This window comes from Neopsephotus bourkii, unplaced genomic scaffold (assembly GCF_033783945.1).
Source record: "Neopsephotus bourkii isolate Nb327-2 ecotype Australia unplaced genomic scaffold, CSIRO-AGI_Nbou_v1 NB_272, whole genome shotgun sequence".
Classification (NCBI taxonomy): Eukaryota; Metazoa; Chordata; class Aves; order Psittaciformes; family Psittacidae; genus Neopsephotus; species Neopsephotus bourkii.
This window is the reverse complement of record NW_026900781.1, coordinates 11,469,479-11,485,633: the sequence shown is the minus strand read 5'-3', so window position 1 is coordinate 11,485,633 and position 16,155 is coordinate 11,469,479. Positions and strand designations below refer to the sequence as shown.

The following is a 16,155-nucleotide window of genomic DNA, read 5'->3' as shown; positions in this document are numbered from 1 at the left end:
AACAAATCTTAGCCCTCGGTGCTATTTAAGTAGATATGGGAGTTCCCTGTTGTATTTTTTTTAATACAGCTCCATAAACTCTAAGTGTTCATTGTTGCAAGCGAAATTCAAAACTCTCCCATTCACAGCAAGGGAGTGCATTTGCCACTGAGCAGCCAAAGCTCTGCCAGCAGCCCCCCTGCCTGCTCCCTGCCTGCACCAAACCTTGTCTTCCCAGTTTCCAGGGCAACAGCAGAACCCAGGCGATGAATGCACAAAGGAGGCAACAGGGATCCCACAACATCTTCACGTGTGTCTGTAATTTCCCATTGTTCGGAAAAGAATCACAAATGTACAAATGCTACAGCTCTCAAGCATACAAAATGTCTGCCTGTGACTTCAGTCTCACTTACTTGTGATGGGTGACGTCACATATTGCTCAGGCGTGTATACCAGAGACCACATGATGATTTTAGTCTTTCTGAAGGTACTCGAATGAGCAGGCTCTGTTCATCAGCTTACTGTTTGCCTCCTATCTCATAACGGTGATATTCCCATCTGATGAGGACTGAGGTCACCTTTAGAACCCAGTGCTAATCATTTGCAATGAGTATGCAGATAAAAGAATATTTCTGACAGCAAAAGGGTGGAATAATTGTGAAGAAGGTTTCAATTCTGATACTAAAATACCCAAAAGGAAAATCTATTTTTATTTCAAAATTAAAACCTACCACAGGTGCTAAAACAATTAAATACTACACGGCTGAGCATGCTTTTATGAATGAGCAAAGGCAGTTTCATTGCAGAGTCCTCTGTACGTGTGTTTATCGTGCCTGAGGGTTTGTGTGTTTGGCAAAGAACAAAAGAGGAGAGAGAATAAATGTGTGAGAGAGCATCACATAACAAAGCTATTTAGGTCAGTGCCAAATCTAAAATGACCCATGCTCCTTTTGAGGGAAGAACTGTTTGTTCATGAACATATTTCTTCCACACCCTATGGTTTCTCTTGTGAACTTAGATTATAGCCGCCCAGAGTCAGGAATTTCTGTGAATGTCATTGTGGAGGACACGGCAGACAGAACTCCACTCATCTGGCTTCCAAGGTCACCATAAACACGATCACATGTTGCAAAATTACTCCAGGAAGAGAAAAACATGTTGAGCATCATCAGGCAGCAATCTACTGAGAAGAAGGGCAAAACAATGCAGCCTCTCATTATTTCTGCTTGGCACACCAGATGTGATGGGGCAGGAGCCAGATGGCTCCTGCCCCCATCCAGGCTGCATCTACCTTTTAAGATTGCTCAGTAGATGAAATACATCTGCTATCTCTACAAACTGGGCCCTTCAGTCAAGAGATAACTAAGATTCCAGCACCAGTATAAATGAAACACTGATGTCATGTTTTCTAGGGTACTTTATATCTTGCACATCATCGAGAACAAGGCACAGATAGCAACTTTGATCTGCTAGTCACTGTTTCTTTTGTTCCTTAGCCTCCTTGCTTTATCTTGCAATCCGATAGCTACTTGTAACTCAAACTGACACTGAACAAACTCTAAACTTCATCTTGTGATGACTGCTAAGAGATGCAGTGTTTGAGGTGGGATTCAATGTACATGCTTTAAAGTTGCCATGGTTCTCTGTGGGAGAGTTGAAGGTGCCATCACACCAGGTGGTTGAATCTACTGAACATCTTGCTCTGCTCCCTCCTGCTTCCAGCTGCCTGCCTTTTCCTCCTCCTTTGCACCAGTTCTCCCCCTGGTGCACTCCATAATCCAAGAAGCAGCTACTTCCCCGTCCCCAGTTTACTGTCTCTAACTATGAAGTTTAGGGAGCTGAACCAGCTGGTAGAGGGGTCAGACACGCCCTGAAGCTGCCTAAGGGAAATAACACAAAGGTAACATCTGAAGCAGGACAAAGGAAATAGGACCATCCCTTTTAGCAGCTGGAAGATACTGAATCAGTCCAGCCCAGTCAATTGGCAGTTTTCTCAATGCACTGGAAATCTCTAATGCAAGCTTTCTCACAGCCTGCTAGGGTAGAGCTGGAATTGCCAAAAACCAGCCATACAATCAATTTATTAACTGTAAGACCAGCATTGTGCTGGATGCAGAGCAGCAGACTGTAAGTTAATGCTTGAATTTCATTTCATGTTTGTAAAGCTTGTTGTGAGGCCATTTGAATCCAGCTTGAAAATCCTGTTTAATTATTCACCATGGAGGCAGGCAGTATCTTTCTATTACATTCACAGAAAATGTGGAAACATTTTTCAGTGCAAAACAACAAAGGACTGTTGACAGAGCGAGCTACACAACCTCTGCCAGGGTAGCCACTTTGTCCTCTGAAGCAAGTGTTTTCACGTTGTGCTTAAGCTGGGTTATTAACCTGTTTGCAATTTGCACTATCATTTCTCTTTGCAATGAGAGTGGCAGTCTTGCCAAAAAGAAAAAAATATATGTCTTAAACTTACCAAGTAAGAAAAATAATCTGGTTATAAAAGATGACATACGAGATAAATTGAGGCCACTTAGAAAATCTCCACCCTACATGAACGAGAAGTTAGTAAACAATAATTTAACAAAGCTGACTTGATTTTCTCTCTTATGAGAGGAATTCTGGCAGTGAGGGAAAAATGACTTTGAGTGAGGGAATGACCTACTCTTAAATTATTTCTTTTTTTTTTTCCACACACTTCAAAAAGACACTGTTTTTCTCTCTGGCAGATTCACAAATAAAATCCTTGAAATGGGATTGAAGCAGGGAAGCAGTTTGCTGCTTGTTAAACTGCTCAGGGGGAGGAAAGAGTTGTCACCTGCACTGTGTCCTTTGCTGGCAGAATGGCTGGGGGAAGGGGGAGGAACAGGCTTCACATCTCCCCTGATACCCTCCCCTTGCCTCGGATTCAAATGCTCAGAGGGCTCCAGCTGGACAAGTGTCCAAGAGAGTCAGGGCCAAGAAACGTCTTTTTCCAAAATGCGCCATGGCCTCAGGCACTTTCCTGTGACTAAATGCTTCCATTTTGGATTTACATGTAGGCAAGCTAAAGATAACAGCCTTCCAAAATGGAAGAATCTGAGCTCCAATAGGCTGCTCTTTCCTGTCTTAATAACTAACAGGCCTGGACAGGTAATTGCTGGAGTATCAAAAGGCAGGTGCTTATAGCATGAATGAATTTTAGATTTCTTCAAGAATTTCAGAATTCTTTAAGCACATATATTTGTACAGATACCTAGAAAGACCTACAAGCACTATACTCTTTTGAAGTATGCAGCATGTGATATCATCATCCATAAGCAGATCTGCCTGCACAGAAGCTTAGGATTTTGCCTCATTTTTCAGAGAATTGGCTGGAGAAGAGACCAAAGATCTGGATTTCCCTTCTTTCCTCAAGTTATAAATCCTATTGCTACTTTGGTTTACCGTGTTCTTCACCTCATACCCTCTGGCAAGATACACCTGTCAACAAGATGGGCCTCAGGTTTTGTTCATAGATTATCACATTCATGTGACCACTGTATGTTTAGTGCAACCCAGTTTCTGATGTATAGGAACACCTCACATACGCTGAGAATTGTTAATGCTCCCACTTGGCAGACCAGGAAACATCTGTTAGAAAACAGATGTAGGACTGTGTTCTCAACAGGTACTTAAGCGGTTTGAAGAACCAGACCACATATTGGGCTATCCTTTCACAACACTGATAGACCAGTCTACAGTCAGTCTACACTGATGCACCAGTTTATACTGGTACAACAGCGTAGACTGAGGTCCCAGAACCAAACAGCAAAGAGATTTTAGGAGAGATGGCATCTCAGTGCTACCACACCTCATTCCGTTTCTATTTAAACCTACATACTACCTCTCACTGCTTTTAAAGCCTTATTTAGACGTATCATCTTATATCCACCGACAGAAGTTTGCCTTGATCAAAGACATTTTGCTAATGTGCTTAAAAATACCACACTCTTAAAGGGAACAAAAAGAGAGATTGTTCCTTCCCCAACACCATCAGCTGTAATCGTCAACAAAGGCCACCACTGATATGTTGAAACAAAAATATATTGCCTGATATTACTAACTTCTGTTTCAACACAAATGCATCATTGTAAGTCGTTTAAGCTGCACACCACTAGGTCTGTACTATCTACACTCATTTTTTCCAAACAGAATACCTCATGCAAGACCTTTAGCTTTATAGGCATCGTTCATCACATGGACAAATCAACACCCAGTGGAGGTTAAGGCAGTCAGATTACCCAATCTGAAACCCTCTCTGTGGCTCTGCTTTCTTTGCAAAACAGAAAAAGTGCAACTATGAGCACTTGTGAAGACATCTGTTTGTTGTTTGGCGTACAGCAGTCGGTCTCCGGTTTTTATAGTGAATGGTCTCCTGGGTGATAGATACAGCTAAAGCTAAAAGATCCAACAAAAAGAAAATGGTATTGCAGCCCCCAAGCCCACTGCAGAGACTCATCCTCCCTTATAGTTGACTTACAGTTCCTATCATGGAGCTCTGAACCTTTCCTTTGCATCTTCCAGTATCCCTATTCCCAGTATTTTCCTCAGCTACCAAAATAAGTTCGATTTATTTTTTTTAAATGATTATGACTGGCAAATATGAGGCGTAGGATTTATGAAAGGACATGCTGCTGTCTAAAGTATCTCTATTTATGGCTTCTCTCCCACAACAGAAACAGGAAAAAAAAACCAACAACCAAACTCAGAATACAAGCAGTGTAGGATGGTGCCCTGCTTCCTAGTAAGGGAGCTGTAGTGAAATGTGTCTCTTGTGCAGCTATATTTAAGGGTTAGCTAGAGACAGAGTGTAATTACACTAAGAACTACAAGCTAGACATGCTGAACACTAGTGAAACCTGCTATGGAAAGGCAAGGACCAAGTTCTCATCCTTTAAACTTTATTTCAATTCATTTGCTGGCTCTCCTCCTCAGCTTTACAAACAAAGCTGTATGATAAACAGTTTCAAGTGCAACTCAGCTAGGTAATTCCAAGGGAAGGTTACTCTGACAACCAGATAAGGTGCTATTTCCCCAAAGGGCCTGAGGCAGCATGTACTCCCTCAGTTACTGAAACAACCTCAATGTGTTTAATGCTTAATCCTGGAACTGCTCAAGAGCTAAGAAATACAAGTATTACTATAGATATATACAGCTCTGTATGTTTACTGACAGTTAAGGCAGCTTAAGTGCTTCTCACCCTTCTTTACAGGGTGTACATCAGAAATGAAGCATATAGACCAGAGAAAAGCTTTACAAAGTGCCTGTTGTCCTTCATTCCAGCTTAATAGGTTTATCAGCAAAGGAACAGGGTATACCCAGAGCAGCATCTGCAGGCAGCAGAGTCAATTAACAGAGCTAAACCAGGCAAGATATTATGCACAGCAGCTCCCTTTTGTCTTTATTCCACCAATGCCTTGCAACCATTTCGTTGAAGGATTACAAAAGAGGCAGCACACATGTGGATATCAGCTCTTTCAGGGCCACCATAATTGTAGCATTGGCAGCAGCTCTCAAAGCAACACTTTCAGTACCAGAAAATTCCCCCAAGTGATAGTTGTGTGAACTAAGGACTATGCATACATTGGGCAACTGCTGTACTCAATGAGAGATTTTACTCTTGTTTCATAGAAAAGACTTGGACCCTATAACTTCTGACAGCTGCCTTTTAGATCCATTCAGGGTTCCTGCATCCTCTAAGCATAGAGTCACATTGATTCCCCCTTGCTCACTGTAATGAAACCACACTTACCTTCACAAAGATGCACAAAAGGGTGCTGCTACACTGCTCTCGCAGGTCTGTTTCCTGCTGCAGGGACCAAGAGCACCAAACAGTCCTGTAAATGTGTAACTTGTGAGGCAGGAGACTGCTCTTGTTAAGGTATTGATAGATGACTATTTCAAGACTGCATGTATGCTCTAGGCAGCATCTCAAGCCATGTTACCTAGAAAACTAGCCATCATCTCTCATCACCCAAATGGAATTTATTGCCTTGCTGAGTCAATCCCTTTACAGTTAAGGGCAGATTAGTGGCTATTTTTGGGAAACAATTTTATACCTGAAGGAGAAGCAGTTCAGGTTCTTAATGAAGCTCAAGTTGTACATTAGTACAGACCCATGCTTCTTTGCATGGACTTTTTATACTGAGAGAGGAAGATTGGGGGAAAGATAAAACATCTCAGGTTCAAGTCAAATTTCAGGCAGCCACCCACACATATGTACTATAGGCACTGGAACAAGTTAACAAATTGCTGCTGAATGGCAGAAGGGAAAGCCTAGAGCTATCCTGTCAAATCAGTTTTGACAGCTTGTAATGTGGGCTTCAATACGTTCTTGCTGACCTCACTACTATGTACATTCATGTATAGGAGTTGCAGGATTCTCAAGTGCTGGGTCTTGTTTCTATTAACCAAGGCAGCTTTCTGCTAGACAGAGGAGTGTCCCAACAATGAATCCAGTTTCCATAAATTAGCTGCCATCTTAAGCTGAGCAACTCCATCTTCATGCTGTTAAATTCACAGCCTAAGAAATCTTGTTTTACTGAACTTTGCCTTTCACTAATGTTAAGGAAAAATACCCAAGAAGTGAAGCTACAGAAAACCACACAAGAGTTCTCTTAAACTAGAGAGGAATAAGAAAGAGGAGACAGTTTAGGACACAAAAAGCCTTTATGTTTGAGAAGTTAACCATTTCAACAGAGGACTCAGAAGTATTTTTGCAACTACTGTTACATTGGACAGTCAAGGATACAAAACTGCTGACAGAAGCAACAGTGGAGAGCACCAAATTAAAAAATGCATGCTTCAGCACAACTGCACAGATTCCTTCTCTCAATGAACACTTGCCTGCTCAGACTATACTTAACTCCTACCCATTTCAACCTTACGCCTCATCCTCCTCTCCCTCCTCTTCAAATTCCCCCTGCTCATCAGCAGTGGCATCCTGGTACTGCTGGTATTCAGAGACCAGGTCATTCATGTTGCTCTCTGCCTCTGTGAACTCCATCTCATCCATGCCCTCACCGGTGTACCAGTGCAAGAAAGCCTTGCGCCGGAACATGGCCGTGAACTGCTCCGAGATCCTCTTGAAGAGCTCCTGGATAGCCGTGCTGTTGCCAATGAAGGTGGCAGACATCTTGAGGCCGCGCGGGGGGATGTCGCAGACGGCCGTCTTCACGTTGTTGGGGATCCACTCCACAAAGTAGCTGCTGTTCTTGTTCTGCACGTTGAGCATCTGCTCGTCCACCTCCTTCATGGACATGCGGCCCCGGAAGATGGCGGCCACCGTCAGGTAGCGGCCGTGGCGTGGGTCGCAGGCGGCCATCATGTTCTTGGAGTCGAACATCTGCTGGGTGAGCTCGGGCACCGTCAGGGCTCGGTACTGCTGGCTGCCGCGGCTGGTGAGCGGCGCAAAGCCCGGCATGAAGAAGTGCAGCCGCGGGAAAGGCACCATGTTGACGGCCAGCTTGCGCAGGTCGGCGTTCAGCTGGCCGGGGAAGCGGAGGCAGGTGGTCACGCCGCTCATGGTGGCCGACACCAGGTGGTTGAGGTCCCCGTACGTCGGGGTGGTCAGCTTCAGGGTGCGGAAGCAGATGTCGTACAGGGCCTCGTTGTCGATGCAGTAGGTCTCGTCCGTGTTCTCCACCAGCTGGTGCACAGAGAGGGTGGCGTTGTAGGGCTCCACCACCGTGTCCGACACCTTGGGAGAGGGCATGACGCTGAAGGTGTTCATGATGCGGTCGGGGTACTCCTCACGGATCTTGCTGATGAGCAGGGTGCCCATCCCAGAGCCCGTGCCGCCACCCAGCGAGTGGGTCAGCTGGAAGCCCTGCAGGCAGTCGCAGCTCTCCGACTCCTTCCTCACCACATCCAGGACAGAGTCCACCAGCTCAGCGCCTTCCGTATAGTGCCCCTTGGCCCAGTTGTTGCCAGCCCCGCTCTGACCTGCGGGGCACACCAGAAGCAAGGTGCCCCGTTAGTAGGGCCCCAAGCAGGAACAGAGATGATGTCACCTCTCCTGCCCCACAGCCTGCACCCCTCACCTCCATCCATCCCCATCGTGCTACTGGCACTCAGGCCCCCCAGGGTCACCTGCATGCTTGCTCCAACTCCTTTCTGTGCACCGAGCTCCCAGTCTGGGACTCCTCCATCCCACACTCACTCACCAAAGACAAAGTTGTCAGGCCGGAAGATCTGTCCAAAGGGGCCGGAGCGCACAGAGTCCATCGTGCCAGGCTCCAGGTCCACCAGGATGGCACGGGGGACATATTTGTTACCTGCAGGAGAAACCAGCACCAGCATTATGGGAGCCCTGCTGTGCTTTCTTCTGCCTCCCCACAATTGACTGCCTAGGAATTGCTCATGACTTGGAGGATTAGGGAATCTAGGGACTGGAATACAAAGCAACTTGCCATACAAAGAGATGCCGAGAAAATGGGGACTGTTCAGCCTGTAAAAGAGAAGGCTGAATGGAAACCTCATAGCACACTTCTAATATCCGAAGGGGGCTTATAAGGATGCTGGGGAAGGACTTCATCAGGAAATGTAGTGACAGGACAAGGGGTTGTGGATTTAAACTTAAACTGGGGAAGTTTAGGTTAGATATAAGGAAGAAATTCTTTACTGTGAGGGTGGTGAGGCACTGGAATGGGTTGCCCAGGGAAGTGGTAAATGCTCCATCCTTAGCCATGTTCAAAGCCAGGTTGAAAGGGGCTTTAAGCAACTTGGTCTAGTGCTAGGTGTCCCTGCCTCTGGCAGGGGGGGTTGGATGATCTTCAAGGTCATTCCAACCCAAACCATTCTATAATTCCATGATTTAAGCTGTGCCTGGGCACCACCCACAGCAGGGAAGGCGAGGGCACAGCCTCCATGGCAGGAGGCACTGGGGACCACCTCAGCTGCCAACCCCAATGGCACAGGAAAGAAGCTCATTACAGGGGGTCCTTACCGGTGGCTTCATTGTAGTAGACATTGATCCTTTCCAGCTGCAGGTCGCTGTCCCCGTGGTAGCTGCCCGTGGGGTCGATCCCATGCTCATCGCTGATGACCTCCCAGAACTGCAGGGACGGGTGGGGTTAACGGGAGGTGAAAGGGGGGCCAGCACCGCCACGCCCCGCCCGCGCCCCCACGGCCAAAGCCCCGCCACGTGGCGCGCGGAGATTTGCCACGCGTGGGGGCGGCCCCCGCCAGACGCGGCCACTACCGCGCCCCTGCCCCCCCCCCGACGGGAGGGGTGTGGCACCGGATCGGTACCCCCTCACCCCCCACACCAGGACCCCCGCAGCCCTCGGGGGGCGGATGCACGGCACCGCTGCACCCCCTATTCCTTCCCCAGTCAAAGGCGCGCCGTGCCCACACCACGGAAACCCCTCATGTCGCGACAGCCAGGAGCCGCCCGCGCAGACGCTCCCGTGGCGGTGCTCCGCTCCGCTCCGCAGCGGGAACACGGCTTCTCCCTGAAGCGCTCTCCGCGGGACACGCGGTGCCTGGCTAGAGCGGGCACCGCCCCACGCCCGGCGGCACCCCGCGCACGGGGCTCCCGGTAGGCGGCCAGGACGCTGGCCCGTACCTTGGCGCCGATCTGGTTTCCGCACTGCCCGGCCTGGATGTGCACGATCTCACGCATGGTGCCGGTGTTCGCTGCTGCCCCACACTCGCACCTTCTCCGACCGCTCTCGCACTCTCCGCTGCGGCGGCCGCGCCCCGCGCCCCCCATTAAATCGGGCGCCGCGCCCCGCCCCGCCGGTGACTTCATGCGGGAGAAGCGCGGAGCCAATGGGCGTTCGGGGGCGGGGCGTGGCTGCGGCATTGTCTCCCGCAGCGGGGGGGCGGGGCCTGCGGTAAGGGGCGGGGCTTCCCGGGAACGGGCGCGGCGCACCGGTACCGGTACCACCGCCCGTGCTCCGGCGCCCCGTTTCACTGCTGACCCCGGGGAACAAAGGCGCCCAGGACGGTTGTGGGAGCCCGCCCTGAGCCGCCCCCGTGTGACTCGGCCCCGTCGCCCTGCCGCACGCGCCCGCTGTCCGGAGGCAACCGCAGCCTTTTGTTCCCCGGGACGAGCAGCTTTCCCTGCCGCAGCAGCGGGCGTTGCCGAGGGGAGGAGGGGGAGCCCGGCGGCTGCCCCCGCCCCCCCCCCACCAGTGCCTCCATTCACACGGCGCTGGCGGGAGACTTCACTACCCGCGGGGCACCACAAGCGCCGGTAGCTGCCGCCCATCTGCCCGCACAAGTCCACACCCGCCGGCAGCAGCCATGCACCCCGGGCAGGGAGCCCTCGGACTGGCTGTGCCTCGTAAACCCCTGTCAGCCCGCCCTGCCCTGTACCCAGCCGCCCCCCGGTTGCTACCACCAGAGACCCTCGGCCAGACAGCAGACAGCCGGTGCGGCCCGCAGGGCGTTGGGCTTTGAGGGAAGGGGGGTGTCCCTCGGATGGGCAGCGATCAGCTCTTGCAAACGCTTTGATGGTTGCGGATTTTCACACGCTGAGGGGTGAAGAAAGGGAAGAACTTTGAGGTTATCAAGGGAGGGTTGAAGATGTACGCCCAGAGGTGCTTTCCCCGGGCTATTTGGGAGCATCCCGGTATGGCACAACGGCCGCAGAGGGAGCGGGCGGGGAGGAGGAGGAGGTCGGGGGAGGAAGAGCAAGGGAGGGCGGCACGGTCCTCACCGCACCCGGTGCCCTGCGGGGCGGCCAGAGCCGCGTGTCGGCTCCTCGTGTGTGCCGCCTGCTCCACAGTAGTGTTACAGAGGGTGCGGCGATGGCGGGGAGCGGCCCCCCCCCCGGGAAGGCTGCCCAGAGCTCCGGCAGGCGCGGGCAGATTGCCTGCAACCGGCGCCGGGCCGTACCCCCATGAACCTCACTAAGCCCCACTAAACCGGGGTTTAGCGACCCCACTAGAGGAAGGCTACAGCTATTCTAGAGGGGCAGATGAAAGTTCATCACCATTTCCAATCCCTATCCCTTCAGTATACGCTTTCCTTTGTTCTATCCTGGTGTCGACGCCCCTAATCTTTCTAACCTCGTTTATTCAGGTCGATAACCCTGCCTGTGGATCACTCCAGATCTGATTTTACACTCTTCCCAGGCGATCTGCAGAAAGACCTGGTTCCCTCTGATGACTATGCCAAAGCATCCACACCTTTCTTTTGTTCGCGTTGCGGGAAGAAGGCATCCCAGCCCCCCAAAGGGGATGCTAGAAAAGACACCCTCATGTTCGTCTCTTCAACAGTGATTTTGAAAAAATAAATCTGATCGCTTGCACTCCCTCTGAAATGTGTTTTTACTGATCTAAGCTAAGGAGCAATTTTATTATTTGTTTGACCAAGCTTCAGGAGCAAAGTGTAGCCTTAATTCCAAGCAAACTTTTTCTTTTTACTTCTTCTTCTTTTTGTGGCATGTTAACTGCATAATCAACATCCACATCTAGAATAACCTGTTTAAAAGCACCTTGAAGATTAGCAGATCCAGTGGATTAGCTACTGACCGCTTCAGGTAAAGGATTAAAAGCAATGCCAACCTTTCCCATGGCTGCGGTGGGTGTGTTCTTGAGAACGCTGGTGCAGCAAAACCCCGTTACAGCAGAGCCGGTGCGAAATACAGGTACCATGGCTGTTTGCCACTGTTATTTCCACATATTCTGTGTATTGTACAGTGCGTATTACTTATTTACTAGAAGAATTACTGTCATTTCAGCACGAAAGGGGGGAGCTGATTTTACACACACTCCATAACTACGCTAAGCTCATTTCTAACAGCTTGAGGCTTCAAAGGAAGCCATTTTAAAATCTAATTCAAGGAAAACGGATTATTAACACTGGAGGAAAGATCCCCACCCCAACTGCTTTATCTTCAAATAAAATTCACATTTTGAAGGAGGGGGGATTCAAGTATATCTTCTGTATGGAACTTGTTGAGACTGGAAGAAAACAAAACACTGTGAAAGGTTTGCTTCTAAAATGAACATTGCTGAGGGATGAGAGAGGAAATACAGGTCTAGCTTTTACGCGTCCCTTAAATGAGCCACTTTAGAGGCGAACAGCAGCCCTCCGCTTCAGGAGCCCTCAGACAAGGTCCACCTTAATTCGAAGGTAAGCATTGGAAGCGGCGGGTTTCCTGAAGGTTCAGCGTAGCATATTGGGAATTATTTGCAGGAAAATGAACTGTTCATCTGTTGGCTGCCGGTGGCTCTCTCTCCCCTCTCTGTATTTGCCTCACATCGATGTATGTGCCTGTCGGCGCAGCCCCTGCCCCATCCCCGGCCCTGGCTGGATTCCTCCATCCCCAGTCGCCCCGGCAACCAGCCCTCCCTCCTTCCCGCGGCAGAAAAGAGCTGCACAGAAAAGAAAGGAACAAAAAAAGCCTGCAACGTTTTCCCTCGCCCTGCTGATTTCCCAGGGTGTCAAAGCAGCGCGGCCAGGGCAGTGCGGAAGCGGCGGCGGGGCGGGTGGAATGCCGGCTCTCAGGGCTGTCACTCGGCCGCCCTTGGCGGGCACCAGCGAGGAGGAGTAACATGACCTCAGTCAAGAGTTTAGTTAATAGAAGCTCAGAGCATCAACCCAGTTTTATCTCCCCTCCTCGCTTTCATGGTTCCCATCATCCCAGCTCCACGGCTGGGTGTGATCACCGTCTGAAGCTACTGAAGTGGCCACTGATGAAAGCCTCGACTCCGTCGCAGGATGCATAAAGTTGCAAAAACCAGCTAACAAAGCTCAAGGGAAGGACTCGGTCATTTTAATTTATAATGGGAAATACGTGCATTTATGTGATGATCTGCAATACAATTTGTGGGTCACTAGAAGGTTTTTTCCTAGAGAGAAAATCACTTTTCCTTTCAGAAAATATGCACCCATCCCATGGTTCAGCATCCCATTTCCTAGGTCATGTCCTTGTCTGTGGCTCCTCTTAGAATGTAAATGACTTAAAGACCTTGCAGTTATGCCCAAGCCCACAAGAGTGGCAAATAAGCTTTCTGTATCTTGAGGGGTGGGATGCTGTAGTGTATAAAAGTGAGAAAGAAGTTTGGACTCTCACAAGTTGAGGTCTGATGCCACAGACAGGCTACACAGTAGGTGACCTGCTTTTAGGGTGGCTCAGTAGGTCATTTAGGGCAAGCCAACCTTTTGCTCCTCAGTGTGTACCATGTAACTCAGGGGACGGCCAGGCTGAGAGGACCCTGGGTACACTGGGGAGGAATTCACGGTAGTACCCACGGAGAGGGAATGTTTTGTATCTCTGCAAACAAAATATTTGTCAGGGGTCTCTGCTTCGGTGTGTCTTTGTGTCTTTGTATATGGGTTGCGTGCAGGCTATGCCGGTGGCTGGAGCCACCTGTGCCAGCTGATGGGAAAGGACAAGGAGCAGGGCAAAGCTGGTAGTAGCCATAGCTGTGTGCTGCGACCCTTGGTAGCCTTGACACCAACAAAAGGCCTCGCCATAACAGAGTCTGGCTGTGGAGCCTCTGCCCAGGCTCTCGGGGGGATTGCTAAGCTCTGGGGAAGTCAGCAGTGCAGCACAACAGCTGATAAGAAAAGGTACAAATGCAGGCAGAGACAGGACTATAGGAACACAATCATCAGGAACTCAAGGACAAGGGGAATCAAAACCGGCAGGGAAAGTGATGAGATCCCAAGGGAAGAAAACAGGGAGGCAGGAGAAAACTGCAGCATGTCAGTGCTGAGGACATGTCTGTGGGAGTAGCAAAGCGCAGCCCTCCTCCCTCTGCCCACATCTGCCTGGTCCATGCACCAGTGGCTATCTCTGCCTGTAAGTGCAATGCTTAAACTTCAGAGATCATCAAAGCCAAGCTGCCTTTAGACCATGATACCCAGGACTGATGGCAGTGTGTGCCCAATGAGACATGCCTTGGTGGCCCAGGACTAGGCAACAAAGAGTGGCCACACCGTCAGTGGTGTCCCCACACCCCTCTGGCTGCTGGGTGGATTCTGGTCACCCAGCAAGCCCCAGTGTGTGATTCCTGGCTGTGGCCATGCTGGATCTGCAGCCCCCATGCCCACATAGGGGAGCAAGGGCACTTCACTGGTGCTGCTGCACTTGCTAAGGAATCCCGGGGCTGAGGCTGCTGCCCCACAGCCCTGCTGGTGCTGCCTATTTTGGGGTGTCCCTGGTCTCAGCAGGGGTGTAGCCAGGGGCTGCTGGTGCAGCCACCTGGGGCTGCTATGCACCCTCCCCACAGCCGGCTTCAACCAGAGCATGGAATTATTTTCTCTTTTACTGCTGCTACAAGGCACTGTTTCTATCATAGTTAAAAAACATGTGAAGGTTTCAGTTTTGCTGAGAGCACCTGCCTGTGCCCCAGTTACTCTGTATTAGGCAAGCTAAGGACTGCTCTCGCGAAACAAAGCCAGAGCAAGGCTATCAGTCAGAACTCCACTCTGCACTCTTGGAAAGGAAACCCTCCAGCCTCAGATTAAGGGGTCTCACTGCAGCACCTTGGCAGCAGAAACTGCAGTGGAAATAAGTCCCAAGGGAGGCTTCAAGGATCACACTGGCACCACGCAACACCTTTCATGCACGTAGTGCCATGTGCGATGAAATCAGCCCCCCCTAGCACATGCTAGATCTGTCACAGCATTATTTCTTGTTTCATCTCATTTGTACTCAGGCTTACAGGTATGCAAATGACAATAATTCAAGCACCTACTAATGTCTCCAACTGTATTTAATAGATGAGAATATAAACCACAGGACTGCAGAAGAGATGAAAAATGGTTTCTCTAATTGGGAAATTATTGAAGGACGAGACACAACGAGCAGGTAGGAGGCAAAGGGCAGATTTCCTGCGATAGGGTGAGAGTGCTGATGCGAAATCGATCTGCTCTCTAATAAATCTGCTTGCCTGGCCACCAAATGTGGCAAGATGCTGTATGGATGCTGGGGTCCCTGAGCTAACGGCGGGAAGGCGTTTTGATTCCTGTGTGCTCTGCTCTCTAGGCATAAATATTAATAAGGTTCCAGCTTCAGTGGTGGTGCTGATGCAGCTGTTTCTACATTCATGTGGAACAAATTCAGTAAATGCAAAAGAGCAAGGCATGGAAGAAAATACTCGCTTGTCTGAGTTATTGTTGAAAACCAGTCTTAGGTGTTTCCTTTCTTAAGTAGGATTTTTGTGTGTGCCTGTGTGTGTGTGTTCAGGCTGAACTGAGATCTGGCAGATTGGTATAGTTTGAGGATCTGATTGCAAATGGCAGTGTTAGAGGGTAAACCCACTGTCAGACCCTCATTTGGGGGTGGTACAGAAGCCACATGCCTAGCAAACACCCCTTTTTGCTTCGATCCTTCTTGATTAAACACGATTTCTTTCCACCCCAGCAACTCATCCTCGAAACCCTGATAGCAGCATGCTGCCCAGCATCATTGCCAAGTCGAGTTTCTACTGAATCCATTGCCTTGCTCGGCTAGCTAGGATTCGGTATAGTAAGGAAGCAGGAGTCTGTGTAACCGGGTTGAACAAAGCATTTTTCTTTCAAGGTCTTCCGCCACCACCCTGCTCTCTCCTCCCTGCAGTAACATTGCGGCTGGCAGCGCTGCTCGCCGCAAGGAAGAGTGCGCTTGTCAACTCGTTAACACTTTCCTTTTTCCTTTGCAAAAGGCATGGTTGTGCAAATGAATGTTAAAGAGCTTATCAGGCAGCTGCTGTGGCTGCTCCCAGGTGCCTCTGGTACGCATCTTTCAGAAGACTGGAAAGAGAATAAGTATCATCGTGAAAGATGGGAGAAAAAGAGAACAGAATAGAGCCCCAGATCACTCCTATGTATATTACATCTTTGGCTTACTAGAAAAGAAAATGACAGGAAAGATTTACCTCTGCCTGACATCAGTTGCCCTCCTGTGTTGGGCTGGAGGGAGCTGATGGTTGTCAAGAGCTCATAGCTGAGAAAGGCAGGATCTGGGGGAGCTGCCCAGGGCTCCGGTGTGCTGTCAGTGCAGTGGCACAACCCCTCTCCTGATGGCAGGATTCACACAAAGGCTTCGATCATCTGGTTTATTAAAGCTGGAATCATCCTCACCAAGCTAGAACTGGCGGCAGAGATGAAAACACAGTTTCCTGCCCTTCCTTCCCCTTGCACTTGGAGGAATCCCTGCAGCTGGGATTGCAGTGATGGGGCAAATGTGGCAAAATCGGGGTGTCATGTGCCAGT

At 49.8% G+C, this 16,155-nt stretch overlaps 1 protein-coding gene across 1 annotated transcript; it reads right to left on the bottom strand.

Annotated features, from left to right (window-relative positions):
- Nucleotides 1-6,647: 6,647 nt before the first annotated feature.
- Nucleotides 6,648-9,723, bottom strand: LOC133208599 (tubulin beta-2 chain-like). The gene is made up of 4 exons (XM_061346593.1): nt 9,566-9,723; nt 8,945-9,053; nt 8,163-8,273; nt 6,648-7,941 (listed from the first exon to the last, which is right to left on the bottom strand). Exons 1-4 carry the CDS (start codon nt 9,710-9,712, stop codon nt 6,881-6,883), a joined length of 1,428 nt encoding a protein of 475 aa, XP_061202577.1. The 5' UTR covers nt 9,713-9,723; the 3' UTR covers nt 6,648-6,880.
- Nucleotides 9,724-16,155: the final 6,432 nt, after the last annotated feature.

Excerpts from the sequence above, each read along its gene's own strand:
- LOC133208599 (XM_061346593.1), bottom strand. The coding sequence starts at position 9,712 with ATGGGGGGCGCGGGGCGCGGCCGCCGCAGCGGAGAGTGCGAGAGCGGT. Across the intron at positions 9,054-9,565 it reads GAAACCAGATCGGCGCCAAG|TTCTGGGAGGTCATCAGCGA; the intron begins GTACGGGCCAGC and ends CCGTCCCTGCAG. Across the intron at positions 7,942-8,162 it reads GCCTGACAACTTTGTCTTTG|GTCAGAGCGGGGCTGGCAAC; the intron begins GTGAGTGAGTGT and ends TGTGCCCCGCAG.